The 19,876-nt window shown below is 52.5% G+C and overlaps 1 protein-coding gene across 6 annotated transcripts in view; it reads right to left on the reverse strand.

The window, feature by feature from the left end:
- LOC116953628 (transcription factor 12-like) overlaps positions 1–19,876 on the reverse strand; it is a 275,417-nt gene that overhangs the window by 165,326 nt on the left and 90,215 nt on the right. For all 6 annotated transcript variants that reach the window (XM_032973997.2, XM_032973998.2, XM_032973999.2 and 3 more), the window contains exon 4: positions 11,491–11,567. In XM_032973997.2, the coding sequence (XP_032829888.2) occupies positions 11,491–11,567 (77 nt within the window). The remainder of the gene's footprint in view (positions 1–11,490; positions 11,568–19,876) is intronic.

Consider the following 19,876-nt stretch of genomic DNA (forward strand, 5'->3'; position numbering starts at 1 on the left):
TCCTCACCTACCTGTGCAACCTTCTTTGTCATATCCCCCTCGTGTGTCTGGGTGACCTGCTCAGGTAGGTTAAGAACCTGCTTGTTTGAAGCGGCCAGGCCACTCGGCCCGTCGTCCCTTTGGGGTCGGTAAAATAGGTACCACTTTGTGGAGAAGTCAACAGTGGTTGTCCCATGGATTCGCCCCCAACATAAGAACGGCAGAATCCCATGTCTTGCTCAGGCCTGTAAACGGGAGAAGAGCAACTGTCTCAATGCTCATTTGAGCAGAACATTTACTTCGACATTACGATACCAGTCTCCTCCCAAATGCAAGATACGCACACTCAGGAATTAGCCGCACCATCTGACGCCGCGAGACCACGCTGTGAAAGTCGTGGGGCGATGCCAGTAGAGAAAACGGCTTTCTCTGGCCACTTCCGCGTCTTGTTCCCACAGGCAGCAGAACAAACAAAAAAAACACAAAACACACGCTCCAAAAGAAATCGACCACGCCACCGATGGCACCGACGCTCCTGCGAACGTCTTGGAATTCACAGCGAGGGCTTTCCTGCGTGAGCAAACGGTAAAATGAAATCGAGATTGTTAAAGCCCTTCGGAGCACGCGACCCTCCCACCGGCGGGCACGGTGCCAAATTAAAGGTCGGCTAATTCGTGGCGATCGACAGAGATCCGCCCCAACACACAGCCACCGGGGCCCGGCACTGACGCACGGCAAGCGAGCCAGAGAGAGCGGGGGGGGAGAAGAGGGAGAGAGAAAGAACCTGCAATCAGAACCGCACCGAGCCGCCGATTAATCCAGAGCATCGGTGAAGCCGCACTAATTCTGATGACTCTTAAATTAAGCGGGGCCCCGGGATCAGGTGCACGAGGGCTGGGGACAAGGGGTTTGAAGGGTGGCGGGAAGGGGTGGGGGGGGTGAGTGGTGGCGGAGGGGGTGACGGGCAGTGTCCAGGGAACCAGAGCCCGTGTGTGTGCGTGCGTGCAGCGTGGGGAGCGGTAGTGTAGCGGTTAGCGTGCTGCGCTACAAACCCTGGCGACCCGGGTTCAATTCCCGCTCACGGCCAAGACCAGTGATGAATATCTAAACCGGTCCTGGGCCTCCTCTAGGTCGGACTCGACCTCAACTGAGTACCTGGTGTCGTGGGTTTACTCTCCAACGCACCGGTGTGCTGTACTAGTAACGAATTGGCGTGTTTTGTTAACGTGACAAACCTTGCTAATTGGCTGTGTCGGGTGGTGGTGGGTTCAACGACAAATTTATATTAACGCGATCTAACACAAAAAAACTATTGTGGAAAACTATTATATTCACTCTACAAAGGCTCAAACAACAAACTGAGGTTTTTGTTGCACAACCATACGAGGTAACAATCGGTCAGCTCATTCTTGTTTCAATGACATCTTTAAACTAAACTAGAAAAAAAAGTATTTTACCAGGCAAGGCCCACCGAAGCTGTATAAACCCTTCGTTATCCGAAGCGACCTAGCCACAAATGATAGCTGAACGAGGTGGCTTATCGTCCACGTGGGAATTCATGGCAGCCAAATACTGTGAAGATGGCAACTCGCACGGAGACCTCCACCTCCTGTCCCAGAGAATGAGAGCACTCAACCCTACGATCCAAGCGCTAGATCCCAGTTTCGATTTAAAGCTTTCGTGACTGCAGGGATTCATATTCTTGGTTATTTCGGTAAAGTCACGTAGAAGGGAAAAAATAAAATTAATAATAATTTATTGCTGTGGTTTTCACACCTGATGATGATTGCTTGTGTTGCAATCGAAACGTCGGGATAATTTTATTGGTTTGTTTTTATTATTTTATTATTTCCCTTCTACGTGACTTTACCGAAAGAACCATGAATATAGATTCCAGTTGGCGGCAACTCCGTGCCCCCAACACGGGCATTGCCTCACCCAGCCACCCAGTCACCTTTCGTCTTCGCATGTAATCTTAATCATTTTGTAAAATGTACAGTGAGGGAAAAAAGTATTTGATCCCCTGCTGATTTTGTACGTTTGCCCACTGACAAAGAAATGATCAGTCTATAATTTTAATGTAGGTTTATTTGAACAGTGAGAGACAGAATAACAACAAAAATACAGAAAAACGCATGTCAAAAATGTTATAAATTGATTTGTATTTTAATGAGGGAAATAAGTATTTGACCCCCTCTCAATCAGAAAGATTTCTGGCTCACAGGTGTCTTTTATACAGGTAACGAACTGAGATAAGGAGCACACTCTTAAAGGGAGTGCTCATTATCTCAGCTTGTTACCTGTATAAAAGACACCTGTCCACAGAAGCAATCAATCAATCAGATTCCAAACTCTCCACCATGGCCAAGACCAAAGAGCTCTCCCAGGATGTCAGGGACAAGATTGTAGACCTACACAAGGCTGGAATGGGCTACAAGACCATTGCCAAGCAGCTTGGTGAGATGGTGACAACAGTTGGTGCGATTATTCGCAAATGGAAGAAACACAAAAGAACTGTCAATCTCCCTCGGCCTGGGGCTCCATGCAAGATCTCACCTCGTGGAGTTGCAATGATCATGAGAACGGTGAGGAATCAGCCCAGAACTACACGGGAGGATCTTGTCAATGATCTCAAGGCAGCAGGGACCATAGTCACCAAGAAAACAATTGGTAACACACTACGTCGTGAAGGACTGAAATCCTGCAGCGCCTGCAAGGTCCCCCTGCTCAAGAAAGCACATATACATGCCCGTCTGAAGTTTGCCAATGAACATCTGAATGATTCAGAGGACAACTGGGTGAAAGTGTTATGGTCAGATGAGACCAAAATCAAGTCAACTCGACGTGTTTGGAGGAGGAGGAATGCTGCCTATGACCCCAAGAACACCATCCCCACCGTCAAACATGGAGGTGGAAACATTATGCTTTGGGGGTGTTTTTTGCCAAGGGGACAGGACAACTTCACCGCATCAAACGGACGATGGAAGGGGCCATGTACCGTCAAATCTTGGGTGAGAACCTCCTTCCCTCAGCTAGGGCATTGAAAATGAGTCGTGGATGGGTATTCCAGCATGACAATGACCCAAAAAACACGGCCAAGGCAACAAAGGAGTGGCTCAAGAAGAAGCACATTAAGGTCCTTCCTAGAGTGGCCTAGCCAGCCTCCAGACCTTAATCCCATAGAAAATCTGTGGAGGGAGCTGAAGGTTCGAGTTGCCAAACGTCAGCCTCGAAACCTTAATGACTTGGAGAAGATCTACAAAGAAGAGTGAGACAAAATCCCTCCTGAGATGTGTGCAAACCTGGTGGCCAACTACAAGAAACGTCTGACCTCTGTGATTGCCAACAAGGGTTTTGCCACCAAGTACTAAGTCATGTTTTGCAGAGGGGTCAAATACTTACTTTCCTCATTAAAATGCAAATCAATTTATAACATTTTTGACATGCGTTTTCTGGATTTTTTTGTTGTTATTCTGTCTCTCACTGTTCAAATAAACCTACCATTAAAATTATAGACTGATCATTTCTTTGTCAGTGGGCAGACGTACAAAATCAGCAGGGGATCAAATACTTTTTTTACCCCACTGTACATGAAGGAGCCGATAAGTAAAAGAGAAGTGGACTGAATTGTGATTTAAAGCTTTCGTGACTGCAGGGATTCATTTTTTCATTGTTTTATTGTTTCCCTTCTACGTGGCTTTACCGAAAGAGCCAAGAAAAGAAGTGTACTGCTAACATACTATATGTATACCATTGGACGGAAGGGTGTCGGAGTGGTGACACTGGTGCCTCACAGCAAGATATAATTAAAAATAGTTTACTTGAGTTTTTTATAGTTTCAGTGACAGTGACTGCACACACGCTCCGAGCACATCGCTCAATTGAGACCAAAATTCCCCTTTGCCCAGGAGGCAGTGTGTGGAGTCCGACGTGAGGGCCGGCGCGCCGCACGAAGGCACGAGCAGGGAGGGTTCCGCGCAGCGCCACCCCGTGGCCGCAGAAGAGCGGCCGATTGGCGGGACACTGGGGGACGTTCTGTGGGGTCGTTCCCCCCAACGCGTCACCGCCACCCCCCACCGCTGTGTTTTCGTACTGCCCCCCCTCAAGTGTCCTCATCAGCCATGATCAATCGTACACTGCTGGATGAAAACTCATGAAGCAATTGCATTTAGAACTGGTTTTTTTTGCGTTTGGTTTGTTGTCCTTCCCCCGCACCTCCGATTAGCGCGGTTGGCTACGTACTGTGCGAAAGACGTACATGCATACAACGTACAATGCTTCCCCCCAAGCAGTTGCCATCTTGCACGATCGAGCTACGTAGCAGCCGCACACGAGCTGATTTCATTGCTCCATCTCCGCGGCGGACGTACCACCTGGTGCGTCGCCTCCCTCCCTTCCCCCCCCCCGCCCACCCCAACGGAAGTGCCGTCAATACGGAGTTAGGCAACCGCGCGCCTGTCTGCCGCCGTGCCCCTCTCCTCCGTCGACGGAACCGTGAACCCGTCGCGTTGGGCATCACCGTCCGCGCCTTCATCAACGTCGCTTTCATCGATTCAGCGAACACCCAACTCTCGCGGAGAGACAACCGCAAAAGGCATTCGCCCAGAACAAAAGCAGCGCTCTCCGTGAAAGAGCGACAATCAAGGGAGGGAGCCGAGGTTGCGGCACGTCTGTAATTTAGACGCGCAAAACGGGTACAGTAATGACGAGCGTGGACAACACACAGCGTGCCTTTGCAGACAAGACAGAGGCGATTGCTAGGGAAGCCAATCAATGGAAAGGCACGGTAATCAGAAAAAGAGCAGATGTAACAATGCGGTGATCTTATGTAAGAATGTAGGATCGATACGACGACGCCGTGAACCCCGAGCCGTGCGGTGTTGCGTGGCGTTGCGTGGTTAACGATAACGTCGCCACCGATTGGCGGCCAATCAAACGGCGGTCATTCTACGGAGGGGGCCGAGCGCCTCGCCACAAGAACGTGGAATTCCCGCCACTGGCTGGGAGAGCAAACGGCGGAGAAGAGCACAGGCCCCATGCCCATTTGAGCAGCAAGACACAATTTGTTTTCCCTGTCGGAGAACACACAAACCACATCGCGTTGTGTTTACATCACGCAGCGCGTGGCACGGCGTAAACACAGCACACGACGCCTTTGGGGATCAGCTGTTCTCTAGACTTTCACGAAGGGAAGAAAAGAATACGAGACTGTTGAACACGGAGTAGAAGTAGGCGTTCGCAACCAAATATTATCCATAACAGATGGGTTTTTTTTTTGGGGTTACATCGCGCTAAATATGTGTCGTTAAACCCGCCACCACCCGACACGGCCGATTGGTAATGTTTTTCACGTGAACAAAACGTGCCAATTCGTTACGGGTTCAGCACACCGGTGTGTTGGAGAGTAAACCCACAACATTTACAATTCGAGCAAGAAGTTCCGCCGGTGATAACGACCAGCCTCATCGGGCGCCAGCCAGGATTGCGGAAAAATCCTCCTCCTGTTTCAGTCCTAAATAAAAGCAAGCCTAAAAAACCGTCTGTCATGAATGCGAGAATGCAATTTGATCTCCGTGTGGGGCACGTAAAACACCCGGACTCCGCAAAAAAACCAGAACGTCCCCAACGACGACAGTTCTGCACAAGTTCCCCTGCCAGCGGGGGTCGGTGCCCGTGCCCGGAGTTGTATCGGCGACACTGGGGGGTGGCTCTCTGGGATCACGTTGGTCGCAACGGGGCGAATGTTACTGGGGGAAGGAGGGGGGGGGGTGAAGACGGCGGAACACCTTGCGGGCACGCGCAGCAAATGACAGAGAGCCGAAGCCGTCAAACTGTGAGGCAGATAAAGGAAGGCACTTTGAGGCTTGCGGTTTGGCGTATGATGACGACGACGACAACAAGAATGCGTTTCGGGAAGACCCCAACACCAAGCGCCGCTCGCTCTGCTGCACTCCCCCTACCAGTGCGGCGCGACATCTCAACCGGTTCTTGTCCCCCCCCCACTTCCACCTGCCCCGTTCACCAATCTGCACCGACCATAGTGGTGAAATATGGTTAGAAAACCCCCCGATGACTGACAGGGAGCCATGGGGGGAGGGGCGGAGGAGGCCCGTATCCGGCAGTGGAATGGCAAAGGCCGTAAAAGAGAAAAACACATCCATCCACGGCACCGAGGGGCACTTAAAACGCCTCGCTTGTGATTGGCCGAAACGACAGAACCACCCCCTATGCCTACACGCGACTTAAGGCCGCGTTATCGGGACGGCATCGGCTCTTTACGAGGCTTTGTGAATGCATCTGAAACGTTTTTTTTCCCTCCGCGGGCGCGGCTACAACGGCGCCTGGCGCGGTGATCTAAATCCGCGTTTGGATAATTGCGTGGGCGAAGCCGGCGGCGCCTGTGGGCCTCGGAGCCCGACGGCCAACCGGGGTGGGGGGGGGGGGCGAGGGTAGGAGGAGGGAGGGGGGGGCCGACCGTCGCCGCGCAACGCCCTCCGGTCACCGCCGCACGCTCGCTAGGTAGATGGCGTTCGCTCGAGGCGAGGTTGGCGGGTCACGCGGAGATGGAGCCAGGCAAAAGGCAAACAGCCCTCAAGGCAATCGGGTTGCCTGTGAGGGGCCAATGGCAACAAGGTAGGTTTCCGACCTGCGTGTGTGCGAATCCGCTCATCTGACGAGTTTCCCCTTCGCAAGCGCGTGGGCTTTCTCCGGGCACTCTTAGCTCCTCCCGCGTGTAAAATCACACTCGGCAACTGGGCGAACAGCTTGCGCCCTCCTAAGAGGTCTCAAAGGTTCATTGGGCAAACAGCGGATTACCGTTAGCGTATCACAGGAGCGAGAATCGGCAAGAAAACACCGAAGCAATGCGAGAGCAATCCTGCTGCCATGAAGCACGAATTGTGCCGCCAACTCCGCCCTCCTCCCCCGCCGCCAAAGATAGACAAAGATCCCACAAACAGCCTTTTTAACGGACTGTTGGGGCAAGTGCTGCTAGCGAGCAACACCACCTCCTTGACAAGCGGCACTCGGAGGCACAGGCGCAACCACGCACACAACCCATCCCAAGCACGCACCAACCCATCCCAACCACGCACACGGTGGCGAGGTGTCAGCTGTCTCGCCTGGTATACAGGAGTTCGTGGGTTCGATTCCGACCCTAAAACCTGTGGTATATTTGCAGTTTGCATGTTCTCCCTGTGATCGTGTGGATATTTCTCCGGGTCCCCTGGTTTTTCCCTCCACGTATTTGGCTGCTATAAATTTCCACGCAACAAGCCACTTGGTTGAGCTCCCGTTTGTGGCCAGGTCGCTTCTGAAAAAGATCTATCGAGCTTAGTGGACTCTACCTGGTAAAATAAAAATAGTCTACATTCTATATTTTGTCTACACAACCCAACCCAACCGCGCGCCACGGACACAACCCAACCGCGCGCCACGCGAAATGTGGAACCCAGTGAGGAAACACCAAGCAAACGGCCATGACGCTGGGCCTACAGAGCAGCCAAGGGCGCGTTCCACCGTTCGTGAAACAACGCGCGGTCCCCGCTCGGGATGCGGCCAGCCAGCTCCGCAAGCGGCCTCAGCGTGGTCTCCACTCTAGCAGCACAATCCACCACAAGTCCCACTCTCTCTCTCTAATCCCTGCTGCCATCTCTCCCCTCCCCGCCGGCCTCCAACGCCCCTCTCCAGCAGAGCCCACAGCTCTTCCGCACGCGCGCCCTCAAGACCTGGCCCTCAAACCCCCCCCCCCCCCTCCAAGGCCCCCCACCATCGCGTCACCCCGCCTTGGGCACAGTGGGAGCAGGCACAGGCAGGGTGTTCCCACGATGCAGCGCGGCAAACGCTCAATTAATGTGGCGGCACATCTGCTCCCATCGCACGGCTTAATCGCTTGCGACGCGCAAGCGCCCGCGCATGCCTAATGGGGCGAGGGCTGCGTGCTCACGTGCGTGTAGATCTGTTGGGGCGGGTGTCAGAGGACGAGCCAGGGGGAGTGTTTGGTGGAAGGGTCGCGGTGGAGGCGATGGCGGGGGGCTGAAGGGCGGCTACGGTGGCCAGGTACGGGCGCCGAGTGCGACGTGCGACATCGTCGCTAACGGCACCGGTGTCGTCGTTGATGTGATCTCGCGCTCAATCTTCCTCAGACCAAATCGCCCGAAACCGCCGCAACCCCCGCCCCCATCCTCGTCCGATCGGAGGGTGATCTGGCCGCAAGCCAGGACGGCACGTGGACGGTCGGGCACCGTTGTACTGTTCTTCTACGCTCCCACACCCATGTTTCCCACCTTCACCGAACTGCACTTAGCACTGGTGAAGTAAGGTAAAAACAAATGCGAACCGCTATAGCTGCCTTTAGCGGGTCGTGGGGGTGCAGCCACTGCGATTGCAGTAGACCCCCATCCAGCAATGCGGTTAAATTACCGGTGAAATATTTAACATTTATTCAATTTTTGCTTTCAAATTTACATTTTTGCGTCCACCATGTTGCCCTGTGCAGTGGAGGCTTGTGAATTGGCGGTCGGGGTTGGTGGATCACAGAGACACGAATCCCGCATGAGACTCCTCCTACCTGCTGGCAAGTGAGATGCCTAAGCACATAGTACAGGAAGTAAGTTGCGTGCCGAGGTGCCTATGCCGCATCGCCAAGGTGTATGTAAGCGTGTCTCTTGAGATATCGTTTTCCCCACGTCGTAAAAACGCCAGCGGCGACGAAGAAAAAGGCCAAATATCCCCGAAGCACAACTGTCCTGAAAAAAAGACTCTTAGAGAGGAGTACCAAGTCAAAGGAAGTATTACAATTCATCTTTTGATGTTTAACATTTGCACTGTTATAGTTTATCATCGTGAAGAAATAGATATCGGCGCAATGCCCGATCCACAAATACCAAGGAGACATCACGGCGATGATACACTCCTCTGCTCCTGGCGCCGTTATCTGGCTTGACCGCCTGAATGTGAAATTGGAGTTGTTGCTTTGCAATCTACATCAGCCGTACGAAAGAAAGAAGATCGCGTGCCAATGGGTTACATTGGCACTTTTAACTTGCTCCCATACACCGCTTCGTGTTGCTCATACTCAGTTAGAGATTCAAGCCACACGTGACTCGGTGTCATCTTTGGTAATGCCCAATTAACGCTGCTCCCTCGGCCTCAAGATTGCCATCGGCAACGATTCAATCAAGCAGACGATTGCCGATCGCCGTGCGGCACGGTTCGGATCAGATCCAATATAAACACCGGCGGTTGAGGATGAACAGGCCTCGCCACTATTTCACGTCGGACACTATTTTCGCCCATCTAACACGTAGGCCTTTCGCGTACAAAATGAGCCACAAGAGGTTCTTTAAGTTACATCACGTAAACATAAATGTGTTGTTAAACCCACCACCACCCTTTACACCCGTATGATGGCTTTTATATGCAACGCGCAGTCTTGCTTGCATGCCACCTTTGCGGCAATGGGAAAAAAAAAAACACAGCCAAGGCCACAAGCAGGAAACCCCTGCAGTCGGTCTTCCACATGCATGCACACGTGGTGCAGAAGGATGTGTACACATCACTGCTGCACCCCAGAGAATAACCGTAACAACTCACTTACCCAGAGCAGCCTCACTAAGTCTCCACACACTCTCTCTCTCCCTTAACAAAATCCTGCTCATTACACATTTAACGGGAGGTTTTTGTGCCTCGGTAATAGCTCGTTTCTCTACTCCATACTTCTGGCCACCGGTACAATGTCAATGGATAATTCATCTCATTCCGATCCACCACTGTGGAGGCAGCGAGGGGTTGGTGGATCACCGGACGAATGTTGTAAAACTCCCTTCCCGTAGACGTTGAGGAAGTGCCCGAAACCCTGGCTCGCCATAAGAAGATTGCACCGGTGGCATAGGACGGAAACAATTAACTGTAGTCAGCCGGAGATAAACTTTCGCTCAAGTGGACCGTCAGCCCCCTGTGTGCGAGTGTGTGTCGTGCACATGGCCAAGGCAAGGCCCCCGATTGCCGTCTCCGCGAGGCTGTGGCTAAGGACGCGTCAGTCGCCACGAGGCCGGAGTGATTTCTGTGACGTCTTTAATCGTAGAGGTTTGGAACTGTTGGGCTCCGTCAGGCCTGGACAACCCACAACAAGCTGGAAGGAGTGAGAGAGCACCGGAGCAAGTAAAGAAAGAGCGGGGGGGTGAGTGATTGAAGCGATGAGGCGGAAGGCTTGAGAGAGCTGGGTGGGCACGGGTGAGAGAGAGCGGAGCGCGCGGCCGGCGGGAGAGTACCCATTGTTTGGCGAATAATCTGGGCAATGGCCATTGGCCCGGGGCCCGCAACCCAGACGCCGTGCCCATCCCAGTCGCTTTGTTTCTGCAGCGGCCAATTCCCGCACTCTCCAGGTCAAACACTGACGGTCGGCAACCCCACTTAACACGTCAGCCATGTGTAAATCTTGACGGAATTAAGTAGAGACCGGCACCCCCCACGCCACTCCCTCCACGCTTTTGTTTGCGAGTAGCATTTCGTTTAAACACACTCCGTGCGTCCTCAGGCATTTGTGTGGACATGGCGCGGGTGCGAGGGGCCAGCCTTCATGTAAACGGCAATGCGTTCATAATGTTTTCTAATGAGGTTGACGATGATAATTATATCGATGGTATAATTACTCAGGGTCTTAAGCAAAATCCCCTCGCGTCGAGTACGCCGATTCACAACAGCGGCGCTGGCGGGCCAACGGGAGGGAGGCCACGCCTGCCGCAGCTACGCCCTGCGCTGATGGCCTGGCTATCGCAGGGGGCCCGCGCAGCTCCTGGTGGGCACCGGGGCACGCTGCTCAAGACACGCCCCAGCCGGCGGAGGCACGAGATCCGCTCGCATTCTCAAGAGTCGACCCCCCCCGCACTCGTTCCTCGCAACCTTCCTTGCAGGTGCCGACGCGCTCCAAGCCAACGACGCTAAACCGGGGCGAGGTTTAGCCGTGACAGGTGATTTCCGCGAGCGCTGCGTTGTAAACGCGGACCCTGCGGCGGCTGTCCTCCTGGCCGCGGGGGACTTCAGGAAGCCGCTAAAATTCCTAAAAGGTGCAGAGCAACCAAATCTTCCGGTCCCAGAAAACAACACGCTCGGGAGGTGACGACGGAGCGTCGCGTGGTATGATGCGGGCGCGCACCCCTCCCCTCCTGAGGGTGTGTGGGGTGGGGGGGGGGGTCCCAACTACCGTTCATAAACATTATTAACACATTAATAATTATTATAATGAGTTTTCTAGGGTGCCTGGAAGAGGAAGGCAACCCAATTGTGCGTCGAGTCTGCGGCCACCGTTTGAATCGTCCACCGACGGCTCTCATGGACAGCGGCGTAGCTATCGAGTGCCGGGGGCCGGAAGAGAGGCCCTGGTGGCGGGCTACGAAAATTAGACAGGGTGGGGGCGGGGGGAGGGGGGGCCAGGGCACCCATTTCGTTCATTGCACCAGGGCCAATACCGACCGCACTGCCGCCACTGACAATCAACAACAGAGGTCTTACCCTGGACGAGTCGAAGCTTGGGCTGGACTGATTGGCACTGGCTGCCCAAGGGCCACTGGCACTCCTCTCTTCACAAGCTGTGAAAGTGACACACGGAAAGAGAGAGACACACAGACACACGGATAAAGTCAGCGACATCAGAGCCTTTCCCGACACCTTTGTCAGCGCCGCCACCACCACCACCAACATTAAGGCAGCCACAGTGACTGTCAACGTAGCCACTGCAACGCGACGGCTTTTAACAACGGGCTTCAATGGCATGTGTCAACACGGATGATTAAGCTCCTCTCGATCACAATTATAACTGTCGCGCCCACGAAATCGGCGAAAGTTAGAGCAATGAATTGCATCAAATATAACTTGTTCCACGTGTTATCGGTAAGCTGCGAGGTTCACGCCTCGACGTTTATGCACTCGAGGTGCATCCACAATCGCACTGCGGCTTTTCTCAAACTTTCCATTGCCGCTTAGGACTGTACGGCGAACCACCGTAGTCGCTCTCCTGCAATGGAGGGAGGGAGGGAGGGAAACGAGACCAACTCTTTCATGAAGCCCTCTCGTCGTGGCCAGCAGCAGACCTCGACACTGGCACCGAGCTCCCGGACATAGCGCGGCCAACGCACGCAAGAGCAGGGCATCCGAGAGGAGGGGGGGGGAGCCACGCGGCCACCAGCGGCGGTATCAGCTCGAGAGGCCAGTGGGCAGCGCGGCGCCCGAGAGATTTGAGGGCCCACCGATGCGAAATGTGCGCCGCTTTTCAACCCGAGGGAGGAGCTGGGTAACGGAAAACCGCGCATCGCCGTGCAGCGTGCGGAAGCGGGCAAGTCGCTTAATTAAAGGCACCGGCGGCGCTTCTGTTGGCGTTTGTTCGCAAGCGGAACACCGCGACCGCCTCAATTATTCAAGGCCGACTTCAAGGGGCCCACTCTGAACCTGTTCCAACCACAACTCATAAAAGGATGCATCGTTCAAAGACAATAAAACGAATTAACAGGTGTACACGTGTGGATCTTTAACCGGCTCGGTGACCACTGAGGAACGTGCGATGCGTCGCCTCTCCCCCGTCTACCTTGCTTTTGTACTGTTCGACTTTTGTTGTACTTTGCACTCCGATCGTGTTTTTTGTACTGTTTGTTGTTGTAACGCCCCTACTGGACGTCGGTGAAAAAGAGCGTTATGGCTCATCGGATTCCTCCTGCAGTACAAATAAATATCACGATTCCGATTTTGACAGCGGAGGTGGCGCCGAGGAGGACTCGGAGGCCGGGGCGGCGGCTGCTGCGACAAGTGATATAAACAAAACCCACGCACGAGAGCGGAACAGTCAACGCCAACCGGGTGCTGCGTTCACGCAAATCAAAGGGCCCGAGCGCAAGGGAAAATCGTACTTATTGAAAAATAATTACACCTTTGGGGCAACGTGCAAATAGATTCGCGCTCTTAGCACTCATCGGCACGCCGCAGCAGCTTAAGCGACTGCTGAAGAGCGCACTGTTACAGTTATTATACCTCTGTGTTATGCACACAAATTTAAAATAGGCCACCAGAATTGGCATGCGTGTAATTAACATCGCGTTTGCTGCCTCGGTGAATTAAATCAATGCAATGCAAATGAACGGGGGGTGGGGGGGGGTGGGAACAAGGAACCCATCAGCCAAACAAGATAAGACTCCTTCCGAAAACTGCGTAGTTTTTTTTGTTATCATAATAAAACTGAATACTGAAGACACTCACCACTCACTCACTGGCTCGCTCAACCAGGTATACACAACCATACGGTCGCTTCGCAATGCTCAGCCTGATGATCATGATGATGATGATCGTACAAGCGTGCCTAGGAAGCCCTCAATGAGGCTCGCAAATGATTTTCCACGAGGGTCCGGTTGCGATGTTGGGCCAATTTCGGGAGTAATTTTCATTGACCTGTGAAAAACAAGCCATGTTGCGTGCAGTAAAAGCCATCCTATTGAACGAAGAACCACTGGGATTCCACAGAAACGGCTCAGAAATCTACTCGCTGTAACTTTCCTTTCACAGGCATCCGATTTGTCAGATGGTCGGTGTCTCCCGTCACACGCAAACACACCACCCCAGAGGACTCTTACGACAACTTTTGTGAATCGGAGAACCTCCATCCCAGCGTGATCCACCAACCTGGACCTACGAGCCCCGCTGCATTAAACACGCGTGGCCCCCACCCCGCCGTAAAGAACGCGCCGTGGACTCCTGAAGACCTCCCTCCCCCCAAGGAGGGTCCCTATGTGGACAAGAGTGGCCTTAGCAGGCACAGACTGGGTCTGTGCGAGTGGCATCGTGCAATAGTTACTAGATAAGCAAAATGTAAATGCTGTGGGTTTAGTCGCCAATACACCGGTGTGCTGTACCAGTAACGAATTGGCATGTGTTGTTCAGGTGTCGGGTGGTGGCGGGTTTAACGACGCATTTATATTCACTAGATCTAACCCAAAAAAACTCTACTATGCAAATGATAAATGCCATGAGATGCAGTGACCAGGTCATACAAATACCAAAGATGGTCAGCCAAGGAAGGGCCACCGTCCCCCCCCCCCACCTCAAGGAGCAGCGTGCACTCAAACACGTTTCACGCGCTTTCAGATGCGCTTCCGCGGCCGTCTAGAACGCTCTGAATTCCGACGTTCGGAGGTCACTTTGGAGGTACGTCACACTTTTACAGCATCTAGATTGGAAACTCTTTCTCTTGAGAACTGATCGTTGTGTTTAGTTTGTTGTTCCCCCCCCCACCCGAGCACACCTCCGATTAGCACGGTTCGTTACATACGGTGCGAAAGACGTTCACCGTACGTACGTATAACCTCAGATCCCCAAAACACACACGGCACGCCCGGTCATATACGTTGTGCCAGACGACCGCTAGGTTATATTTAGTCCACGCGACTCCTCGCTCGCGCCGCTGCACAACCCGAAGCGGCGTTTTGGAAGAAGCGTCGCTTAAGAACGCCCGCCCGACGCAAACGCGTGGCCACAGGTGGTCGGACCGCGGGTAGCAAAAACTTGCCAAGAGGATTTGTGAGGAAGGGTGAAATAGAAACCGAGAGAAATGCGTATGGAGAGAACGCGAGACGCGATAGGCTGGGTAGAGGGAGAGAGAGAGAAAAACTAAAGAGAGACGCACACAAAGGGATAATACACACGGGAGCTGTCAGTAATAAATGATGGATGTTAAAGACAGGAAGGCGGTGTGGAGAGGGTTAGGAGTGTGTATTGTGTGAATGCATTGCGTGCGCTTGTGTGCATGCACGCAGGACAGTGTGGTGTTTGTGCGCTGAACAGTGGTGGTTCGGACACTGCATTATGATCGCAGTGACCTGCGTTACATTTCTGGTAACTCTCACCAGAAGATAAATTAAGTCTAAACCTTCCCTAAGATGAATTGAAACAAAGCGTTAGCGCTTGGTATGGTACACGGTGCCAGCTGTGGCTCACCGCGTTGACATCTTACGGCCGTTTGTCAATCCATTGCTGAAGGCCTTCCAATAACGTGTACAGTGACGACGGTCGTTCGACCATGCAGGTCAGGGAAGGGGGAGAGAGAGAGACAGGAGGGGCCCAGAACCAGTTGAGAGATATCGCTCGCCAACGATGTTCGCCGTGTGGCCAGGAATTGAACTCGGGTCGCCGGGTACGTAGCGCCGCTGCTCCCGAACACACCAGGATTGTACGCCGGCCTTCACACGGAATGCTGGGACAAAGTCCCGTGAGCGAGCAGCCATGAAGGCCGACACGGCACACGAGTGGGAGGTGTTCGGACGGAAAAGCCACACCCCGACCACCTTGGTCTCCCCGCATCTCCGAATAGCACGGCTGGCTGCATACGGCGCGAAAGAAGTTCAACGTACATGCATACGTGCTATACTCGCTGCTCGCTGACGGTATTTGCCTCCACGGTTTCTCTAGGGCCAAAAGCGGGCTGTGTGTGTGAGCGCGTCGTGTGTTACCGCGAGCGTGATTACGCTGGCGGTTTGCGTGCGCGTGGTCGTCTGACTGCGAGTTGCCGCGTGTGTGGGGGTGTCTGGGAATTCTCCATGCACGCATGCGCGTCTGTATGCAGGCACAACAACAACAACCGCCGCCGCCGCCATTCGCCACGAAGCGGCGATGACGTTACCAAAGGCGCGTGCGTCAGGCTAGGTGCACCTCGAGGCCACGTGAAAGTTTCGAAAGCTCGCTTGCCGGCAGGAAGCCACGGAACAGACACCCCGGTGCCACCTACGGGATGACTTGACTGAGACGACAGGCAGAGGAGATGTGCAGCCACAACCACGCGCATGGACACGCGCGCGCACTTCTCCAGCCAGTTACTTCCCTGCTGCCAGCTTCACCGCAAAGCCCTCGGGCTGTATCGCTCACATTTCCACCACCGTACGGGTCTCACGGGTTCAGCCACCCCCCCCCCACCACCCTTAGCGAATACCAATTATTTTTTATTATTATTCAAAAAGAACCAAGAGCCACAACCGTTGGGTGCAACAAAATCGAGGTTTTGAACCCTTCGGTAAAAACAACGTTCGCTTCGACAGTCCGTACCGCCGGCAAAAGTTCAGGATAACATTGTGACCGCTGGTGGGGTCTGGGACAGTACCGGACGAAGACCAATGATGAAACGGGTTTTCGTAACAGTGACAAAGATGACGATGATGGCAATAATGCAACGGTGATTGCGCCACCAACAACAAAGCCACTTAAACTAATTGCGAGACACCACAATCATGTGGTGTTCGTGAAATTCAAAAGAGCAACAGGGCTACTTGTGGACTCTTATCGGCATTAACCGCGAAGAGGCAGTGTACGTTTTGTCATTAAGAATGAGAATGTATTACTACCTCCTATTAGATATATTTTACGTGATGTTTTTTTTAAGCAAATAAAAGCAATGCAGTCTCTAGAAGTTTTGCATTATAGTAAAAACATTACCATAAATCTGCTTCAATTATGCAGGAGTCTATTTGTGCCTTATTTATGGGGTAAAGGGGAATTCCTACCACTAATACCCGGCATACCAACCAATAAACAGAGATATTCAGCACCACGCGCTGGTATTCCCCGCACAGTGCTGATAATGACCAGACTACATCAGCATGAAGATGCGTTAAATTACTACGTGACTTAATTAATAACAAAAACATTTCCAAAATTGTACTTAAAGATCCGAATATCTGAAATAGCTGAATCTGAATATTTTCTCTCGTGCAGGACACAGACCTCTGGACCACCACTCCAATCCCACTCCAACACACAAAGACAAATACCCCCCCCCCCTCCGTATAGCATTAACAGACTGTTGGGGCAAGCGCTGTAAGCGAGTAGCTGCACCTATTGCAGGTCGGTACGGCACACGAGGTGGTTGGGTAGCCAGCACCACGTCCGGCTGCCTTCGTCTCCCTTGTGGCGATGTTGACGCACCGCACCAGGTACTCGTTTTGAGGCCGGGTCGACCGAGAGGAGGCCCAGGATCGATTCAGATATTCGTCACCAATGTTGGCCGTGAGCGCGAATCGAACTCGGCTCGCCGGGTTGGTCACGCGGCGAACCGCTGCACCGCCGCTCCCCCGACCCCGACACGCTTCGCACGCTCACCCACACCGCCATGACGCCAAAACCAATCAAATGTGACCGTTTGGATCTGCTGTTAAAATGAAAGCAACCCCGTCACTTGAACTCAACAGGACCCCAGATACCCGACTTTAATGAAATTATACGAGGAGCGGTCACAAAACGGTTCAGGGGGACGGTTTGGGGGTCCCACGGGAGGGCGACCCGTGGAATAAATGCTGCCGAGTTCATAGGGAGGGGGCGGGGGGATCCAGGGGGTGAACACAAATCGACCATTCACGCCGCGCCTTTCCGATCCATCGCAGACGCAGCGCGCACAACACTGCAAGGGGAGAGGAGCGGCGTCGCTAACGAGCCGAGCGCCGTTTCACCGCTGCCCGTTCTCCACTTCAATCAAAAGCCTTGGCTGTTAAAACGTTTATGGATTCCGCCTTAGGGAGATACCAACATCGCGTGTCCACTGCCGAGGAAAGTGCTCCGAACGAGCGAGCGAGCGCCTGTTAATGCTGGTGTGGGAGGCAAGTGAGTGGGAAACGGGGCCAGAATCAGGCATGCCCACCCACATTTGTCTCCCCAGTGCAACAGTCTCCCGTTAGTGCCTTCTCATCCTGTCCCTTGTGTTCCGTTTCAGTCGGCCCCATTAGCCCGGAGCGGCGGCGATTGTCGTGAGTTGGGTCCCCGGTACCACCGGCGGGAGACACCGAGGACCGCCCCCCCCCCCCCCCCCCCCCCCAGTTGGGGCTGTGATGCAGACGCACGTTGATCCGCAGATGACGACAACGTTTACGACACCTTTTGTTTCGGACATTCATTTTTGTTTCACTCGTGATATTTCATTTGCAAATGAAGTTAGGTAAACTACCCTTATTCAGCTACCCCTAACTGGACATCTGTGAAACTACTGGACATCTCGACTGGACATCGGTAAAAAAAGAGCCTCACAGCTCATCGGATTCCTCCAGTGGAAAGAAATATGCTGATCCTAAACATTCTGATTCTAACCTTAAGATCAAAATGCCCCCCACCCTCCGCCACCCCTACAAAAAAACTTAATAGTTGCGTTAACAAAACAAAAAAGTTGTTTTATGTCCCGGCAACATGAATCTCATCTTGTGTCACTGGCATTTAAAGATAAGTTAATGTGTTTTGTCACCAGCGGGTCACGGGGCCTAAAAACTAGTTTGAGAAATGCTGCCCCAGAGGCCACAAGTACATACATTGGGCACAAATGGTGACTCATGGACATACGATCATCCGATGCGTGTATAAAGAAAAATTGTGAGCTCATGCATCGGACCTTGTGTGGCCCAGAAGTCCATTTCACCAACATTAGGAATCAAATGTAAACCTAGATGACCGAAAAGCAAAATCTATAAGGAACCACTACACAAGATGATATTGTATTTTTTGTTATCACCGTACACGTACTGTACTCGACAATCATCTCAGTCAGAGATTCGTTCATGAGGCTCTCCACATATACAAACACAGAGACAATTTCAACCGAGAAGATGGAATCTGGCTTAGCAATCATTGGAAGGATTTGAAAAATCATTTCGGGTCTTAATTGATTGATCACGCTTAAGGTGGCTTTCAGACTGCATCCATTATTTTCGTCTCCCCCCTCCTCTTTTCCGAACATAGATGGACTCGTCCATCTGAACAAACTGTCAAATCTCTCTCCGTGGTGCTAACGTTAAAAATAACCGCCACTATTTTTCAAATTTTCTTTTTGTGTTTTTCACACCTGATGATGATTGCTTATGTTGCAGTCGAAACGTTGTGAGAATTGTATTGTTTTATATTTTTATTATTTTATTGTTTCCCTTCTACGTGCCTTTACGAAAAGAACCAAAAATATGAATCCCTGCAGTCACGAAAGCTTTAAATAAAAAAAATAAACGATAGCTTAAACGTAAGCCTGGTGTTAGATCAGCACACAAGTGTGTAGCTTCTGCATCACTGACATGGTTTAAACATCGCCTGTAGAGTATTTAAGATTATCAACATGAGCCGTACAGAGGAGGGTAAACAACCACCTGTACACAGGTTGACCGGAAACACCGACTCAAATGCCTCTTTATGATCGAATGCTGCAAAAGCGGTTATTTATTTCCAAACCACATCGCAACGTTTTTTTTTGTTACGTATACGCGTAACGAGTGTGCACGAGCACGGGACGCAAAACACGGCAGCACTGGTGAGAGGTTCGGGACTATGCCACACCAGCACAGACGGAAATCGTGTCACCGGTAATGATGTAATCGCTGGGAAATGTGGTGGTGGTGGTGGTACAAACCCCCCCAGAAACGGCCTCTGGAGCATTAAATGACGTGTGCACAAGACAAAGATGCCCCCATATAGCCTTTAAAGACTTTTGGGGCAATTGCTGTTAAGCGAGCACCTATGAAGGCCGATGCAGCACACGAGGGGGTGAGTGGCAAGCATCACGCCCGGCCGCCTTTGTCTCCCCCAATTGGGATGTTTACACACCGCACCAGGTGCTAATTTGAGGCAGAGTCGACCTCAGGGAGGCCCAGGACCAGTTCGTATAATCACCACTGTTATTAATAGTGCGGGAATAGAACTCGGGTCGACGGATTTGAAGCACGGGGCGCTAACCGCTGCTCCACCGCTCCCCACACGCACACACACACAGGCGCACACACACACAGGCACACAGGCACACACGCACACACATACACACACAGGCACACACACACACACAGACACACATGCACAGTTTATTTCAGTTTTCAGTTTATATATTTTGGTATAGCCCTGTGGGCCATTC

Source organism: Petromyzon marinus, chromosome 52, assembly GCF_048934315.1.
Source record: "Petromyzon marinus isolate PM22_M1 ecotype Great Lakes invasive population chromosome 52, UKy_Petmar_22M1.pri1.0, whole genome shotgun sequence".
Classification (NCBI taxonomy): Eukaryota; Metazoa; Chordata; class Hyperoartia; order Petromyzontiformes; family Petromyzontidae; genus Petromyzon; species Petromyzon marinus.